Genomic DNA, 15658 nt, shown 5'->3' with positions numbered 1-15658 from the left:
TGGTCTATTACGTTTACAATCCTATCTATGATTTATATTTCTTTTAAAACAGACCAATAACTATGAAGTACATTTTTTTGGTACACATACAGAAAAGAAAAAAAATATATCTGGGTTGATAATGTTAAGGTTCATTTAGCCGTCATTACAATAGAGAAAACTCTTCTAAATCAAAGCCAATATAGTTGTCTATGAACTGAGCTGTGTAAACAAGATAGAACAGACAATATAGGTCCCTTTTATTGAATACATTCCAGTTATTTGAGAAAAACAAAAACAAAACCTTTCCCTCCACTTCATCACAAGTGCACTCAGTGTTGAATGCAGAGCTGGAAGGAGGTGATCTGATGTGATGCTGCCCCCTAGTGATAACTTCAGCTTTCCAACACTAAATTCAAATATTCCTCATGGATATGAAAATGTGCAAGCTGATCCCAGATCAGCACACAGACAAATTAATCTCACTCCCCCACAGACAATGACAGACGGAAAAACAAAGTCTAAATAATAGATAACATACTGTTTTCAAGATTTCAACATATGTTTTCAACAAAGGTTAAGATCCTTCCAAATAGTCAGAGAAATCACACTTGCATTTTAAAACTTTTAAATACAGGCTGACAAAAAGAATATCAACTCAGTGGGAATGTCAACAAAAAAACATCATTAGGTCTTGAAAAAAAACAAATTTAGTTAAAATCACACTTGTTCCCTTTGTAAATACTTTACATTTAGTGTTTGTGTTTTTCAACCCATTTCCACAGAGTGACAAAGCTGTCTGGGTGGGTGTCCATTAGGTTTCTTCTCCTGGTGGAAAAACACTGCCGGGGTGCGGGGCAGTGGTGGGATGAAGCGCCTAGGTGCGGTGAAGAAAAAAGTCGCTAACTTAAAAAACGGTGGAGTGTTCTGAAAAAAGACTTTGGTTTCCATGCTCTCTCCCTTGCGAAAACGACTGAGAAAAAGTGCTGGAGCTGGAAAAGAAGCGTAGGGGACACGCATCCTTGAGTAGGATGGCATATCGGCCAGTGTTCAGACAGGAGACAAACTGGAGTGTAACTGCAGCATGTAACAACACTCCATCTACGAACAGAATCACATCTGCTTCAGTCATTGTGATATTTTTAGCTTCAAAAAATAACTTACCATTTTGAATATCTATTATTTTAATTTACCAGTTATTTGTTACAATGTGGAGAAAATGTCTGCATTCGCACAGGTTAAATAAAAAATAACTTTTTGGGTAGCTGAAGGACAAGTAGTAGATTCTCCCCAATAATGTGACAAGTCCCAGACAAAGAAAATGAGATTGAAAATGAAAATGTCAAGGTATACCTTTAACAATCCACAATGTTTTGCACATTGAAATACAGCCCAGACTCCATCATATTTAATTCAAATGAGGGAAAGTGGCACGCCCCATATATTCCTACTCCTACAGCAAAACCGCTCCACAGCCTTCTGATTAAAACAAAGTTGCCTTCTGTCACTCTCACTCATTTAGCAATGACCTAATGTCTGGAGGACTTGAAAATACCACGCTCTTTCACATCAAAAAGCAGGAACTGTTTTCTGAGAGAACCCTAAATCTACTATAGTAAAAGATAATTGCAAAGGCATTGTTTAAAGATGATATACTGTACATCATTGAGATGTATAGAGGAAATGCTCCAATATACAGACCGGCATACAGTGGTATAGCAGCACTTTTCAGTAGTATACTCCAGTGTGTCAACAGTGTTAACCATTTGAACTGCCAAACCCCACTCCAAAGATCATTGCTAGGCGAGTGCATGGAGATTAGCTGCTAGTGAGGAATATGTTAGAGGGGTAGACTTAAGATCCAGAGGAAAACCACCACACACTGCAAACTCTCATTCATCATCGATCAGCTTCTCAGCGCCGTTCTCTGCTTGTCTGCCTGCGCCGCTTCCTCCTTCCTCTCCTCTTCCACCCTCCTCCTCCTCCTCGTCTTCTGTGTAGGAGTGGGACTGGCTGCCGTAGTTGATCATGGTGCGGGAGAGGTCCACTTCGATGGGGAAGACGTCGGCCTCCTTCAGAACGGCGTAACACTCGTCGTAGTAACGCGACATGCCTGACACGAAGCGCTGCAGCTGGAACACAATGTCCTGGACTGGAGAGGGGAAAGACAGAAGGGAATGAAGGAGTGGATGGAAGAAAAAAAAAAAGGGGGGTGTAGATGTTAATAGAATCTAGTGACAGGTAGGCACAGTCACACACAGACTCTCTGAAACAAAGATAAATATAGACTATGTGAGGGAAAAAGTAGAGAGGGAGAGAGAGAGAGAGAGACAGAGAGAGAGAGAGAGAGAGGGGAAGGACAGAGATTACATTGTTCCATATGCGGTGGTTAAAGAGAGATTGACTGTAAAGAGCTCATCTGTCCATTTCCTGTGGGTGCCAGCTTCCACCTGCTGATGAACTGACAGACTGGAAACAGTGATAAACTATGAGAAAGGGGGAAAAAAAACAGACCATGTTTCTGATCCAGCAGCTCTATCTTCTCCAGTACGTCCTTCCTCATCTTGGCGAACCGGGCACGAGCCTCCTGCCGACACCGCAGCACCAGGCGGTACTCATAGTTACCAGTGCTGACGCGGTACATGGGCTCTCCCATGGCCTGAAGGAACAAAAGTATCAAGAGTGCATTAACAACTAGACGGCAGATGCAATCTATGGGAAAATATGTTTATCAAATAGTGTGCTCAGACTATCACTTTAGTAGCATTGGCTCCTAAAAAATAAATTACAAAATGATGTCTTATCCTATAGCACATTTATTTAATGTCACATTTTGTAGAACTGAAACTCACGATACTGCTGTATTCTTCATCATCCATTTCCTTCACCTTCAGGCAGTATGACTGAAAGACACAAGGGATTAATACTGTTTATCTGATGATTAACATACAACTTGTTTATCAGCTGTTTTTCTTCTGTTGAAAACTTGAGATGCCACACTAAACAAAAAAAACAAAAAAAAAAGAAGTACACAGCGGTGTGGCCTTACTAGATATTCAAACTTGACATCCAGGTACTTGCGGATGGTGAGCTTGGTGTCTGGTATGGCCTTGTGAAGGTATGTGTTCAGATCATGGAGCATCTGTGCAACAGGACACAATGACTATGATTAATCAGGGGTTTGATATAAAATGCAAATACAAAGCCCCTACAAGACAGAGGGGTGACAAAACAGAAGAGGGTTGGGTTTACAGGGTTTAAAAGCTGCGCTATCCTTATCCTTATGTACAATAAACATCCCTTGAGAGGCATTGAAGAGATCTTCAGCCAGAACAGACACAATATGTCCAATTCTACAATTAAATATTGTTGAAAATCCCTTGCTGCAGCCCTCATATTAGGTCAACAACGCATGAAGAAAACTGTCCCTGGAGGCAATTAAATAAAACATGGAGTACTTCCACACAAATTTCTAGAATTTATTTTCTTCTTTGGGAGTCATGAGTGCTTTCAAGGGCAAAGAATACTTCAGTCCAATCCAAAGCAACTCTCTGTACTTTATGTTTTCTGCACTATAATCTGTACTCACAGGCTTGATGGTCTTTAGTAGCTGAATGCCGTATTTCTCAATGTTGCGGTGAGCCTCAGCGAACTTCACAAAGGCCTCACTGGCTGCAGCCTGGGGCTCTCGTACCCCAATGACAGAGAAAACATCCCCAAACGCTGGAGGGGTGAGAAAGATTATCAAATATCAAATGGCTGAGAAACAGTGTACCAATTACTTCATTAATACTTTGCTACATAATTGCTAATGAGCACGGTAATTCACCTCTGTGAGTTTGGGAGAGCTCAAAGAAGGCTCTGAGCAATCTCTTTGTGTGCTCCATCAGCCCTACAAGGAAGCAGAGGAGGAAACAAAATGAAAAGAATTTCCATTTACTCACAATGGTACATCACCCTTCTGATAGAATAGGGTAAATTCTGAGTTGTCACACTAAAGCTACTTGTTCTGTAGAGGGAGAGTAAACTAATATACAATCAGGGTCAGGCCAATGATAAGTCTATTGGTTGCAACAGAACCAGCTGATTCAAACCGTTACATTTGGTCTATTAAGGCCATTTTGACAACTTTTTTATCAATTTACCTTTGTAGAGCTCTGCCGTTTTCTCCAACTCCTCCAGTCTCTTGACCAGCCCATCTGTAAAGTAAAATGAATTCAAATTAGTAGAGAGTAAAATTTCAGATGGTCTTGATGTAAGCTTTTAATTTAGCAGCACACTCTTATATCTAGGTATAAATCTTTAATAAAAACCAACTAGTACAATCATAACATAACATACATTTATCATTAAAAATAATGAAAGACCATAACAATCTCACCGTTGCATAGAATAGCTCTGCTGAGTCCAAGAGCATCTGCTGTGCCTGAGCTCATATTCTCCACCAGGCGATGTTTTACTTTCTTCAGCACTGAAACACACAGAACAATCTCTGCTTAACACACCACTGAATAAAGGTTGGAATGGCTTTTATTTATTAACAATGGAAGATACTGTGCTAAAATAAGTAATTTACAGGAAGTAATGAATATAAATAACGGTTCAAAAGTAATAGTAAACACATTTAAACCCAGTCTATAGTATAACTGCCTGCCTATTTCAATTATCTCTCTGTTGGAGCAGTTACCTATATCCAGAGACTTCCCCTGTTTGGGGTCTGCCTGCAGTTTGTTATAGTGGATTGTTGCTTCTCCCTGCAAAAAACATAAGAGGAACACATCTACTGTATATATTTGATGGAAGACCACCCCAAGAACAAAATCATTTTCTATCCATCTTATTTCAGAAGTACAACAGTATGTGTTATTAAACAAGTAAAATGAGTCTTTTGCAAACTTTTCAGCTACCTAATGAATTCCATGTGCAGTGTTTGGGCAACAGCACCACAATCTAATCCTTTAATTCCCACATTGGACCCTCTCTCTAATCCACCATGAGGGGAGGCATGGAACTTCCTGTGCACTCACAATGGATCCCAAAAACAACACAGCCACTCTGCATAGGTGACGTTATGCCGCATACTGTGGCCTCTTGTCCTGACCTCTCTAGCACGGTCCCTCTTCTTCACTGTCCGATGGTGGGACTGCACCCATAATCATACTGCTGCACAATTCACTGATAGATCCAAAATCGTGGGACACATGTTATAAACACTGCAGTCAACTGTGAGTAATTTTTCATTCTTTTTGTGTGTTTACATTTGGATAATGTAGATGTTGATGTTATACTAAACTTAATACAACAATTAACATGTGACTAATTCCTTGTTTTCATTCATTACAAGGCACTGGTGTTCAATGGGGAAGAAATGTTTTTAATCCTTGACATTGATGTCTAGTGGTTTCCAAAATTCACCAGAACTTTTGCCTGTTGGACCAGCCAATTTGGTTTTAAGAGCATAAGAACATGTTTACTACAGTGCTTGGTAAACAAACTTATCAGACAGTAACAAATTTACCTGCATTTGACAGGTGACTGGTGTTAATTTTCCAATTTGGTGATCACCAATTTCAACCACTAAATAGCTAAGACTGCATGGAATTGGTCACAATCTGTACTGTGTACCCACAGAATAGTATAGGGTCAAAAACATTTAATGATAGCCTGGTATTGTCCAGGACTGTAAATGACTGTGGACTATGACTCCACCCCCAGTGCCTGTGTACCTGGACAGCTTGAATCATCTTGGCCACCTCCACCTTTGTCTTTCCCTTCACAGGTTTGCCATTCACCCCTGTGATTTCATCACCAGCTGCCAGCGTCCCATCCAGAGCTGCTGGGGTGTTGTCAAAGACCTGTGAAACAATAGAGACCAGATTAAAAAGGTAGTAATGACTCTACTGCTAATGATAAGGCTGAATGATGATTGATACTTCCCCTGACTCAATCAAATATGGGTTTATCACCACTGTATTAAATTAATGCCAAACAATAGTATAAACTGAGACTAAAACACTTAATATGCCCATGAAGTTTATCATTTATTACAATGTGATAGGCATGTGTTGATACAGGTTGTTAAAAAACTGATGTAATCAAACACAGTGCTGTCAGACTGCACCTACCTGTACAATGTAGAGACAGGGGCAGTACTGTGCCCCACCCCCAATGCTGATCCCTATCAGGTTCTGACCATCTTTCTTCAGAGACACGGTGCCAGGTACAGTTGGTATCCCCCTGTTGAGGAAACAACATTTTACATTCATATATTATGCATTTAGCCGACACTCTAATTGGGAAACTTACAATAATTGCAGCAGTAGAATCATTCCTCGATTACCAAAATTACAAACAACCAATAGTGAGGAGTGCAAAGGTCAGATCATGATTTAGGCTCATATTATTAAATATGAAGTGTTTTCAGCAATTAGTCCATGTCTCTCAACAGCATGGCTTGATTTGTCACCATGTGTAGCTGGGTAATGGCCCACACTAAGAAACAACTGTAAACGTTATTCATACATAAACAGAAGATTCAAGATTTGGCATATATAACTGCTAAATATTTTGGCTTTGTGCAAACTCACATTAAAATACCAATACATGTCACTGAATGGCCCACATCATAAAAAGGAAAAATATAATTGTGACTTACAACTTGTCCTCCTCCAACTCATAGTCCATGTCTGTTAACATTGCAGGACAGTGTCACTCCTGTTCCTGTGGAAAACCCTTAACGTTACATACATCTGACTTTGGTGTTTATGAGAACTGACATGATGAAGCAAAAAGAAACACATATTTAGAAGCAGCTATCAAGCCAGCGAATGATAACTAGCTGCGCTCGCCTGAATCCTTTTATTTTTGGGCTGAACAGTGAAAAGGGGGAACAGGCTGCTAGCTGCTGCAGTAGCTGTGCAAACAGCTGGTAACGTACAGTGCTTCTTAGCTAATGTTAGCCAGTTAAATTAGCACGCGAGAGAAGGTGTAATAGCTAGATTGCATGCATGGACTTATCTGGAAAACAAAGTTAAATCTGAAAGATTTCCCAATGGTGACGTATACTACTACTAGCAAGAAAATTGCTTGCTAACACTGGCTAATTAGCTACTGTAACGTTTGGCTAGTAGCAGGTGCAACTGCAAATTACGGTGGTTCAATAACACGTCACAGATTTACCTTTATTATAGTGCGAACCGGCTATTCTCATGTAAATGTCCCCTGTTATGCATACAAAGCAAGATGTCTTTCTTAAAATGTTCCCTTTAGCCACGAATGTTTCATTTCTGGATCATTTGATGTCTGACAGCTCCTCTGTTTACTCCCCTTCGTCACTTCCGCCATATAAACGGAAGTTTTCTCAGAGAGCGGAGAGCCATTCAAAATGCACATCATAAAAAAAAACCCATTCAAAATCAATATCATGCAATTAATAACTATCAGTCTCGATCAATCTCTGACTTGATCAATCTCAATACCGAGGCCTAATCTCTGTGTTGTATTTAGACTCGTATAAAGGCATCATTAGCAAAACGCCTTATTCCTTAGCAGGCCCTAAAAAGACAAAGCTTTGCAGATACAACACTAGTAGATGAGTTGGTTGAAACACTTTACACTGGCATTACTTACAGTTTACTCAGTGATCAAGGAGGCCATTAATCATATTTTCAAAGTGAGTTCAACAGCAATGAATGAACAGAGTGGTTGAAAGTGCTCTGTCTGCATTGAATAGGCTACTTGATAATGATGATGATTAGGCCCAAATTTAACAGGCCCTTTCTTGACCCCTTGGGCTTTACAGTATAAATAAGGTGTTGGAATTTACCAAACCACTTTTTGTCTCCCAGGAGTGTGTGGACCCAAGACCATCTTGCAGCTCCCACCAGGATTATTCCTCAACACCAGTACCCAAAATGAGCATGGTATGTGTGACTGCTTTAGTGCCGCTTTTATTTTACTGTATCTGAATGAACTTTGGGTCTGCACTCTGTAATATGCTCTTTGTTGAATGTCAAAAAAGGCATACTGTTACTGTGCATATATCTTACTGTAATTTACCGTCTTTAATCTCACATTTTCAAATTAACATTGTTCAAACCCTGAACTGCAACATTGTGTTTCTCAGGAACTTGAATTGAAGAATGTGGATCTGAGAGCTGGAGATCAGCTGAAACTGAAGGGGACAATTCTGCATGATGCTCAGAGGTAAGCTTATGGTACATTAGAAAAACTTTACATGTATTCACTCTTGGACCCTTTTACTGGATACAATTTAGTGTCAATGTGTCTCCAAAAGCATTCTGGTTCTTTGCTGAGGTGGAAAATTTAAAATCAGGAAAAATGACGACTTTCATGGGAAGTGGAGCACGTTAGTTAAAGACCTGGGCAGTAATGTACTGTAGAGACCTGAAGTGTGTAGATGCCATGTATTTTCAGTCAAGTTTTTCTTCTCTTTAGCCAGCTCCATTTTTATAAAATATAGTGAGGATGTTCATATATAATCTACTCCTCATTCAAAGTACTGCACAAACTAGTCATTGGGATTTGATTTTTTTCAATTCAATCCTTGATCTTTTCAGGTTCCAGATTGACCTCGGCTTTGATGCAGATGACCTGGCGCTGCACTTTAACCCCCGTTTCCATGACGACGCCGATGGAGCTGTGCTTGTGTGCAACTCAAAGACTGCTGGTTGCTGGGGAGATGAGAAGCGGGAACTACACAACCCCCTACAGAGGGGCTCGGACGTCAAGGTGAGAGAACCGGATGGAGGAGGAGATGATGTGTAGGTGGTGGCACAGTGAGAAGTACTGAGGAAGTTTTGGATAGCAGAGCATCTTTTTATAAAGCTTAAGTGGTGATGGCATATTTCTAAATAGTTATTCAATAGACCTTTTTCACAGCAGCCATTTTGACATGTCATAGCAGGGTAAACACAGGTGTAACTAATAACATTAATGATGGTTCCATTCCATTTAGGTTTTCCAGGGCCAAGGCCCTGGTATTGTGCATGCTGACTCATTGGAATGGAACTGGAACACCTAAATGGAATGTAATCATTAATGTTATTAGTTACACCTGTGTTTACCCTGCTATGACATGCCAAAATGGCTGCTGTCAAAAAGGTCTATTCAGTCTATTGACAGGGCCTGTTTGCTCTCTTTGTTTTTACAGTATTTGTTTAATAAATAACTCTAGGGTGTTTTACAGGTGGGGAGTGACAGTGAAGTACTCTATTAAACAGTGCCACACTTTCTTGGCATAAAAGCATTGTAAACGTGTAAAAAATGAAGTATTACTATAAGCATGTTTCTTGTTGCAGATTGTGTTGAAACTGACTGGAGACATGTTTGAAGTGGAGCTTCCTGATGGACAGGAAGTCCAGTTCCCCAACCGTGACGGCATGGACGTCATCAGCTACATCAGAGTCAGAGGGGACTTCAAACTCACCTCCTTCAAGATCTGCTAGGAGACACAACTATCTTCACACATGCATGCTGTATTGGTCAGTCTGGTTCAACGCTCAATGTATGACAGTCAGTTATAATCAGAAACATCAATCAATAAGAGACCTGGTCTTTCAATGGATATTATCTGAAATATGTATTTTATTTAACAAATTCCCATTGTGCATGTTAACATAAAACGTTTAAACTCAAGTGATCTTGTTGTGTTGTCATTGAAGTATCAACTGTATAAATGATGAAATCCTGGCTCTGAAAGCTGTAGTTGTCACACAGAATAACATGATTTACAGTAACTTTCGATATCTGTCTAATTTCCCATTTGTACAAATGACAGAGCAGCAGTCTAATTAAGCAAACAACAAAACTCTGTATATATAAAATACTAAGATTGATTGATTTAAATGTTTAAAACAATGACAGTTTAAATGACAGTTAAAGCACAACATATTTCAATACTTTCGAAAAACATAAATCCTGTATCAGTTATGTTTGATTCTTAAAACTTAAAAAGAAGTGAAAATATATAAATGACACTTGTGTTACATGTCATGACTATCAGATTAGATTTGTAGATAATAGTAAAAAAGGTAATAAAAAAATGTAAATCGTTGCTTGTATTCCTTATTTTAAATGAATGAATATAAGTCCATCATTTCTGAGAACATATGTCTCAGCTCAACTTCTCACTTCTGTTTCCTTGATCATGGAACTTAACAATTGTCAACAATTCAACCATCTTGTTAAAATTAACAAATAACACAACTTTAATAAAAAAGATAATAATAAAAAAAAAAGACTCATTTCACTGTGTCTTATACATTTCATCATCATCCCTTTGTGGCTAACAAACTCCTGATTTAAAATGATATATGTTTTGTATTCTAATTTGCTTCCAAGCAATATAGCGCCATATTCAGGAATCCCTACATCATGTAACTCATTTAATGGATTTGACACATTGGTGAATTCATGAATAATCAAAATTAATAGATTTTAGTCATTTGAGGAAGACTGCATCCTCCACAGTGCTGTTGTTTTTTTGCCCTCCATTACTTTGTTTTACTTGTTCATTACAATCAAGAACTCCGATTTCTATTCTAGTCAAAGCCTCTGTCTGTTCCTGTTTCTCATTCACAGACAAGTTCAAGCAACATGAGACTTTGTGAATCTCTTGCTGTTGGAATGAGAGTGTTGTTACTTTGAGGAGGGCTGTTTTTGTCTCTGGGTCACTCACAGATTGTACATGTTGTCCAAACTTTTAATAGCTTCCTCTTTGGTGTGTAATTTCCACTCACCGGGAATTTCTCCTCTGCCCTGGAAATGTTTTCCATGGTAGTCTTCCAGTTCCTTTTGAAACCGACATATAAACCATTTCCAGTATGTCAGCTTAGACTCATCAGGTGTAATCCTCCAGTTAGCATATTTAGGGCCACCAGTTCGGTACAGCTTATAGGGAATGCTCTCTTCTGAATCATGACTAGGGTGAAAACGTCGATCACTTGCAACTGATGTTGTGCAGAAATTGATGCACAGTTCCACTGTATTTCTACGGTGCCATCCATCGATCCCAGAAGGGCGATGAAAAGGGACACTGTGATCATCAGGACTGTGATCCTCCAAGGTGTTTGTACAAATGGCTTTACAGAATGGACACTGTACCCAACAGCACTTACAAAGTTGGTCAATAAGGATTTTATCAGGCCTCACCCTGAATTCCTCCATGTTGCGTAATGAGAGTCTACTCATCTCCTCAATTATGGATGAAAGGCCTTTCTCTATCTCCTCCTTAAGAAAGTCAAAATTGTTTATATCATCAAAATTTTGACAAGAGTTAGTATCAAAGGTTAGCTCAGCTTCTAGTGAACTGGAAAATTCCTCCAGCCACATGTCAGTGTCTCCTCCCTGAGTTTTGACTTCCTCTGTTGCAGTATACAGTGCTTGACTCACAAGCTGCCCTATGACTTTGGCATTTTTCTTGAGTATACCGAGTGCTTTATCGTTGTGCTCAGTGAAGATGTATTTCTTTACGGCTTCTTTTATGAAACTCTCTACTTGTTTCCTTGGGTGCCTGATGTAGTTCATGTAACTGTCAAAGTCCTCTTGCTCTGCCAGTGATTGTAAGACGTGTTTCTCCAAGTTCAACTTATTCCCACTGAATGGTGGGAAACTGCACTTCATCTCTCCAGCCAGCTCAATGGCAGTCTTGTGATAGACAGCCTGAACTGTGGAAACTTTCAGTTTGCTACAAATCAATTCACCAAGCACAACAGCAGATGAGTTACCTTTACACAAGCTCCCAAATATGCTGTAATATTGCATTTTCTTGCTTTCTAAATAAGTGAGCGCATCATTGTTCATCTTGAATTTGTTGTGGGACTCTACAAGCTGATTCCCTGCAATGCTACATGCATAAAGTAAAAGATCGACTTTAAACTCATTCTTCAGAGTATATGTCTTACTCTTTGATTGAAAATCTTTCACTTTTTCTCTGACATTATTGGCTACTTCATGCAAGTATCCAATACTGTAGCCTCTTGTAGCTACAGGTTTGCTCTTAATTATATTTATGGACTGTTTTTCAACACTGTCAATGAGGGATCTGATGAGTTGTTGTTCTTCATAAGGAAAAGCACTCCGTGAGTCATGGTGTTCAATTTTTAGTTGTGTTTGTGAGCCAAATCCAAGGAGTTTTGTGAAAGTCCCCCATGTCCTGGCTGCTTTTCCTTGTTCTCTTGTATCCTTATTCTCCTTCTCAAGATCTTGAGATTGTTGACTTTTGTTACGGAGATCTTGGTGCTTGGTTAGAGTTACATAATCCAAATAGTCCCCTATCTTTGATATGTTTTTGTATCTGCCACAGCTTTTGCGGTCATTTATTAGAGACCATTCAATACCAAGGTCTTCAAGGATACAAAACTCATCTTCTTGTATGTTGATATCCTTTATGGCAGGTGTACCTTCAGTTAATTCAGTAACCCACACATTCCAAACACTGTTGAACTGCTTTTCAAGTTCCTTTTCATCTTTTGCCTTGTCTTTTAACTTGTGAGCAAGCTCTTTGCTCTTTTGTAGTAGCTTGTTCTCAAACTCTGTCTTCTTATCATCAAGCTTTTTGCAAGCATTCTTCTGCTGGATAACTTCCTCCAGTTTTCTTTTAACTCCTTTCACCTGCTCATCATGAAACTCCTTTATTTTGCTTTCAAATCGACCTCGCCATTGAACCAACATTTCTTTATCCTCGTCATCATCAAAGTATGTTCTCATAGCTTTTTCCACTTCTTCATGAGAATTTCTCATCTCTTTAACAAGATAACTGTGCTCAATCTTGTCAAGTTTTCCATTTGCAATTCTGTTATGAAGTTGGTTTTCAATGGTCAACATGGCACTCCTCAAAGCCCAGGTCCATTTCCCATACTGGGCCTCAAGCTTTCTGTACACTGCAATTTCATGCGTGTTTTTGAAACTGAAGACAAAGTGTTCATTCAGCAGGGCGTTCCAGAGGTCCCGAATGCTGCTTTTGAATTCTGAAAGAGCCATTCCTTTAGACTTTGATGCTTTTGAGAGGATGATGTGTTTTAGCTCTTGGATGCTCTCACTATAACCTGGGTTTGGAGGGGCCATGGGTGGACTTCCCTCCCATAGTTGAGAAAAGTATTTCACATCTTTTTGCACATCAAAAGCAATGACATCACTGAAGCACTCGGCATCACATACCTCTTCTTTGGCAGCTAGTTTGGCCATCTTGTCCAGGTTTTCTTGTAGGCGTCTCTTTCCATCCATGTTTTTCTCTGCAGCTGCAATATCTGTAACATTCTGGTGAACAAACACACAACTTGGGGACAGTTTAACCTTCTTCATCCTCATGAAAGCCTGAACAACAATCTGAAGAATGTCTTGCATCTCAGCTGGATTCTCACCAAAGATGTTGATCAAAGTCAAGTTTCCCAGACCAATGACAAACGTTGCCAATTCATTGTCATGGTGAAGAGTGGTGCTCCCTGCCAACTCAAGAGCACGCAGTCCTTCAGTGTCCACAACTAGAACATAGTCAAAGTTAAATTCTTTCTGCATCTCCTTTGATACTTTCACTAGCTGCATGAAGGCTCCCTTTGTGCACCTGCCAGCACTTACTGCAAACTGTAATCCAAACATGGCATTCAGCATTGTTGATTTTCCACTGCTTTGGATGCCTAGAACTGACAAAACAAAAACTCGCTGGTCTCCCAGTTTTTTGATGACTTCATCCAGAAGACTAGTGATCCATCTTAAAGGCACGTGACCGGCATCACCATCCATCAGCTCCATTGGGTGTCCTGATATCATAAGCTCTGCAGCCAGCTCAGGGTACTTTGACCAGTTAATCTTTCCTGTCTTTGGTTCTATCAGCAGAGATGCATGGGCTTCATAGATCTGTCCCATTTCCCTGAAGATGTGCTCTAAGCCAAAAGTTGCTGACTGCAATTTCGTTGACATTTCTTCCAGCTCAATTTGCTTGATTTTTAGCTGATCTGATTTGTCATGTTTCTTTTTCAAAGCCAAGACCTCAGACCACTTTTCATCATATTTGTGGAGAATTACAGAAAGATCATCTGTGGAGAGGTCATCCAGTAAGATTCCAATCCATTTCAGGAAATACATTTTCTCATTTGATGGCAGAGACCGGAGGTTTTCAATAAACAACTGCATGAGTTCACTGGAGGAAGTGCCACATTGTTTTTGTCGTATTTGCTTCAGTTCCTGTTGCTTTTTACATTTTTCCTTCTCAATTTGTCCTTTGAGGCAATACAGTTCTTTGTTTTTTCTGCACCACTCATGCCACAATTGGCCTTGACATGGGAGAAATTTGTCTTTGATCTTGGAAACGTCCATCTCCTGGAGCAAATTCAGTATCTGTGAAGCAGCAGATTTCCCTGTTTGGCAGACCCTGTCATCTTCATCCACTCTGATCCCAGAGTCACTAGTCATGGTTTCAAGCTGGAAGGCCAAATATGGTCTAGACAAAAGTTTTCTAATGATTCCTTTCAATTCTTCACATACATCTGACTGGTTTCTGTCTTTCAGACCCATCTTGTATTTTCCTGGCTTCATCTCAACTGCAACACTCTCATTATCAACAATGAGACAAATAAGAGGCTTTGGATTATTGAGAAGGGCTGATATAATTGTCATACTTTTGTGACCTTTTTCTAGAGTTGGTAACAGAACAACATTGACTGAAGCTTTTTCAATCAGTATGTCACGCTGTTTTTCACTTGATAGAGCATCACCATGAAGATTACAAAAGGTAATGCAGTCAGTGAAAGCATCATTGGTTTTTCCAGCAGGGCAGTACCAGGCAATCTCTGCCACACCGTCCATCAAGTAGCGAGATTTGGTGCTACCTGGGCAATTCCTATGAAAGAAAGTGCTGTGACGGTCGTTGATTAAGGTGTTCATCAGCTGAGATTTAGACAATGATACTGAACCAAGGCGGAAAAATGACACCATGGGTGTCTCAGCTTTGCAAATAGGCATACTCTTAGTTTTGACAACATTTAAGTTATCTGTGACAACATTTGAGTTATCTGTGACAACATTTGAGTTATCTTTGACAACATTTGAGTTATCTGTCAACTTCCAGCTTTTTCTTATTTGTCTAAGTGTCCACAGAGGACACTCAATATCCATTGTGAGTGGGTCAGGCACAAGCAAAGGTAAGGCGTACTGACATTGTGATAACTTAGTAATCATGTTCTGCCTTAGAAAACTGTCTGAGCAGTGAAATACTGCCATTTGAACATCCATTGGATGAACATGGGTTGGTTTTCTTTGATCAGTGTCTGGACTGGTGTTGAAAAGAGCATCAAAGTTACGTTCTTCTGTATCAACATCGTCAAATGTAGGAACATGCTTTGAATGGCTCCCCTCAGTACTGTCTTCTTTTACAGGAATATATCTGGCTCTGTGGTCCAGCATCATCAACCTCTGTAGGAAAGTATGAGCTAAATCCTTCTCAGATGTCTCATGGTGCTGTTTCACAGGTGGGCCTATTTTAAGAAAATCTGCTGGTGTCAACTTCTCTTGATAATTGTCTTTGAGGTGAAGTCTGCTAAGCAGTGATTCAGTTTCTCTTTGACGTTGCTTCACCCGGCTGATCTCTTCAGAATTCTTCACAGTCATTTGTCTTTTTTCAACCTTTAAAGTAAATCATCATATACTGTATGTTAAAAAATGA

The 15658-nt window shown here is 39.7% G+C and overlaps 3 protein-coding genes across 3 annotated transcripts; 1 reads left to right on the top strand and 2 right to left on the bottom strand.

The window, feature by feature from the left end:
- Window positions 1–215: 215 nt before the first annotated feature.
- pick1 (protein interacting with prkca 1) lies at window positions 216–7304 on the bottom strand. The gene is made up of 13 exons (XM_071521858.1): window positions 7159–7304; window positions 6635–6699; window positions 6105–6216; window positions 5706–5834; window positions 4667–4733; window positions 4361–4450; window positions 4125–4178; window positions 3809–3871; window positions 3569–3702; window positions 3029–3121; window positions 2832–2882; window positions 2494–2638; window positions 216–2131 (listed from the first exon to the last, which is right to left on the bottom strand). The coding sequence occupies exons 2-13, from the start codon at window positions 6673–6675 to the stop codon at window positions 1872–1874; spliced, it is 1239 nt and encodes a 412-aa protein (XP_071377959.1). The 5' UTR covers window positions 6676–6699; window positions 7159–7304; the 3' UTR covers window positions 216–1871.
- LOC139645972 (galectin-2-like) lies at window positions 6781–9446 on the top strand. Its single transcript, XM_071521859.1, has 5 exons — window positions 6781–6907; window positions 7827–7901; window positions 8105–8184; window positions 8559–8730; window positions 9300–9446. Exons 2-5 carry the CDS (start codon window positions 7893–7895, stop codon window positions 9444–9446), a joined length of 408 nt encoding a protein of 135 aa, XP_071377960.1. The 5' UTR covers window positions 6781–6907; window positions 7827–7892.
- A 907-nt stretch (window positions 9447–10353) lies between these two features.
- LOC139645983 (interferon-induced very large GTPase 1-like) lies at window positions 10354–15399 on the bottom strand. The gene is made up of 3 exons (XM_071521873.1): window positions 15037–15399; window positions 12213–14961; window positions 10354–12143 (listed from the first exon to the last, which is right to left on the bottom strand). The coding sequence occupies exons 1-3, from the start codon at window positions 15397–15399 to the stop codon at window positions 10675–10677; spliced, it is 4581 nt and encodes a 1526-aa protein (XP_071377974.1). The 3' UTR covers window positions 10354–10674.
- Window positions 15400–15658: the final 259 nt, after the last annotated feature.

Source organism: Centroberyx affinis, unplaced genomic scaffold (assembly GCF_046629955.1).
Source record: "Centroberyx affinis isolate AG114_WGS23_722 - 3 ecotype Tasmania unplaced genomic scaffold, CSIRO-AGI_Caff_v1 ptg000937l_1, whole genome shotgun sequence".
NCBI classification, from domain to species: Eukaryota; Metazoa; Chordata; class Actinopteri; order Beryciformes; family Berycidae; genus Centroberyx; species Centroberyx affinis.
The sequence above is the reverse complement of the archived record's forward strand: the minus strand, read 5'-3'. Positions and strand labels throughout refer to the sequence as shown.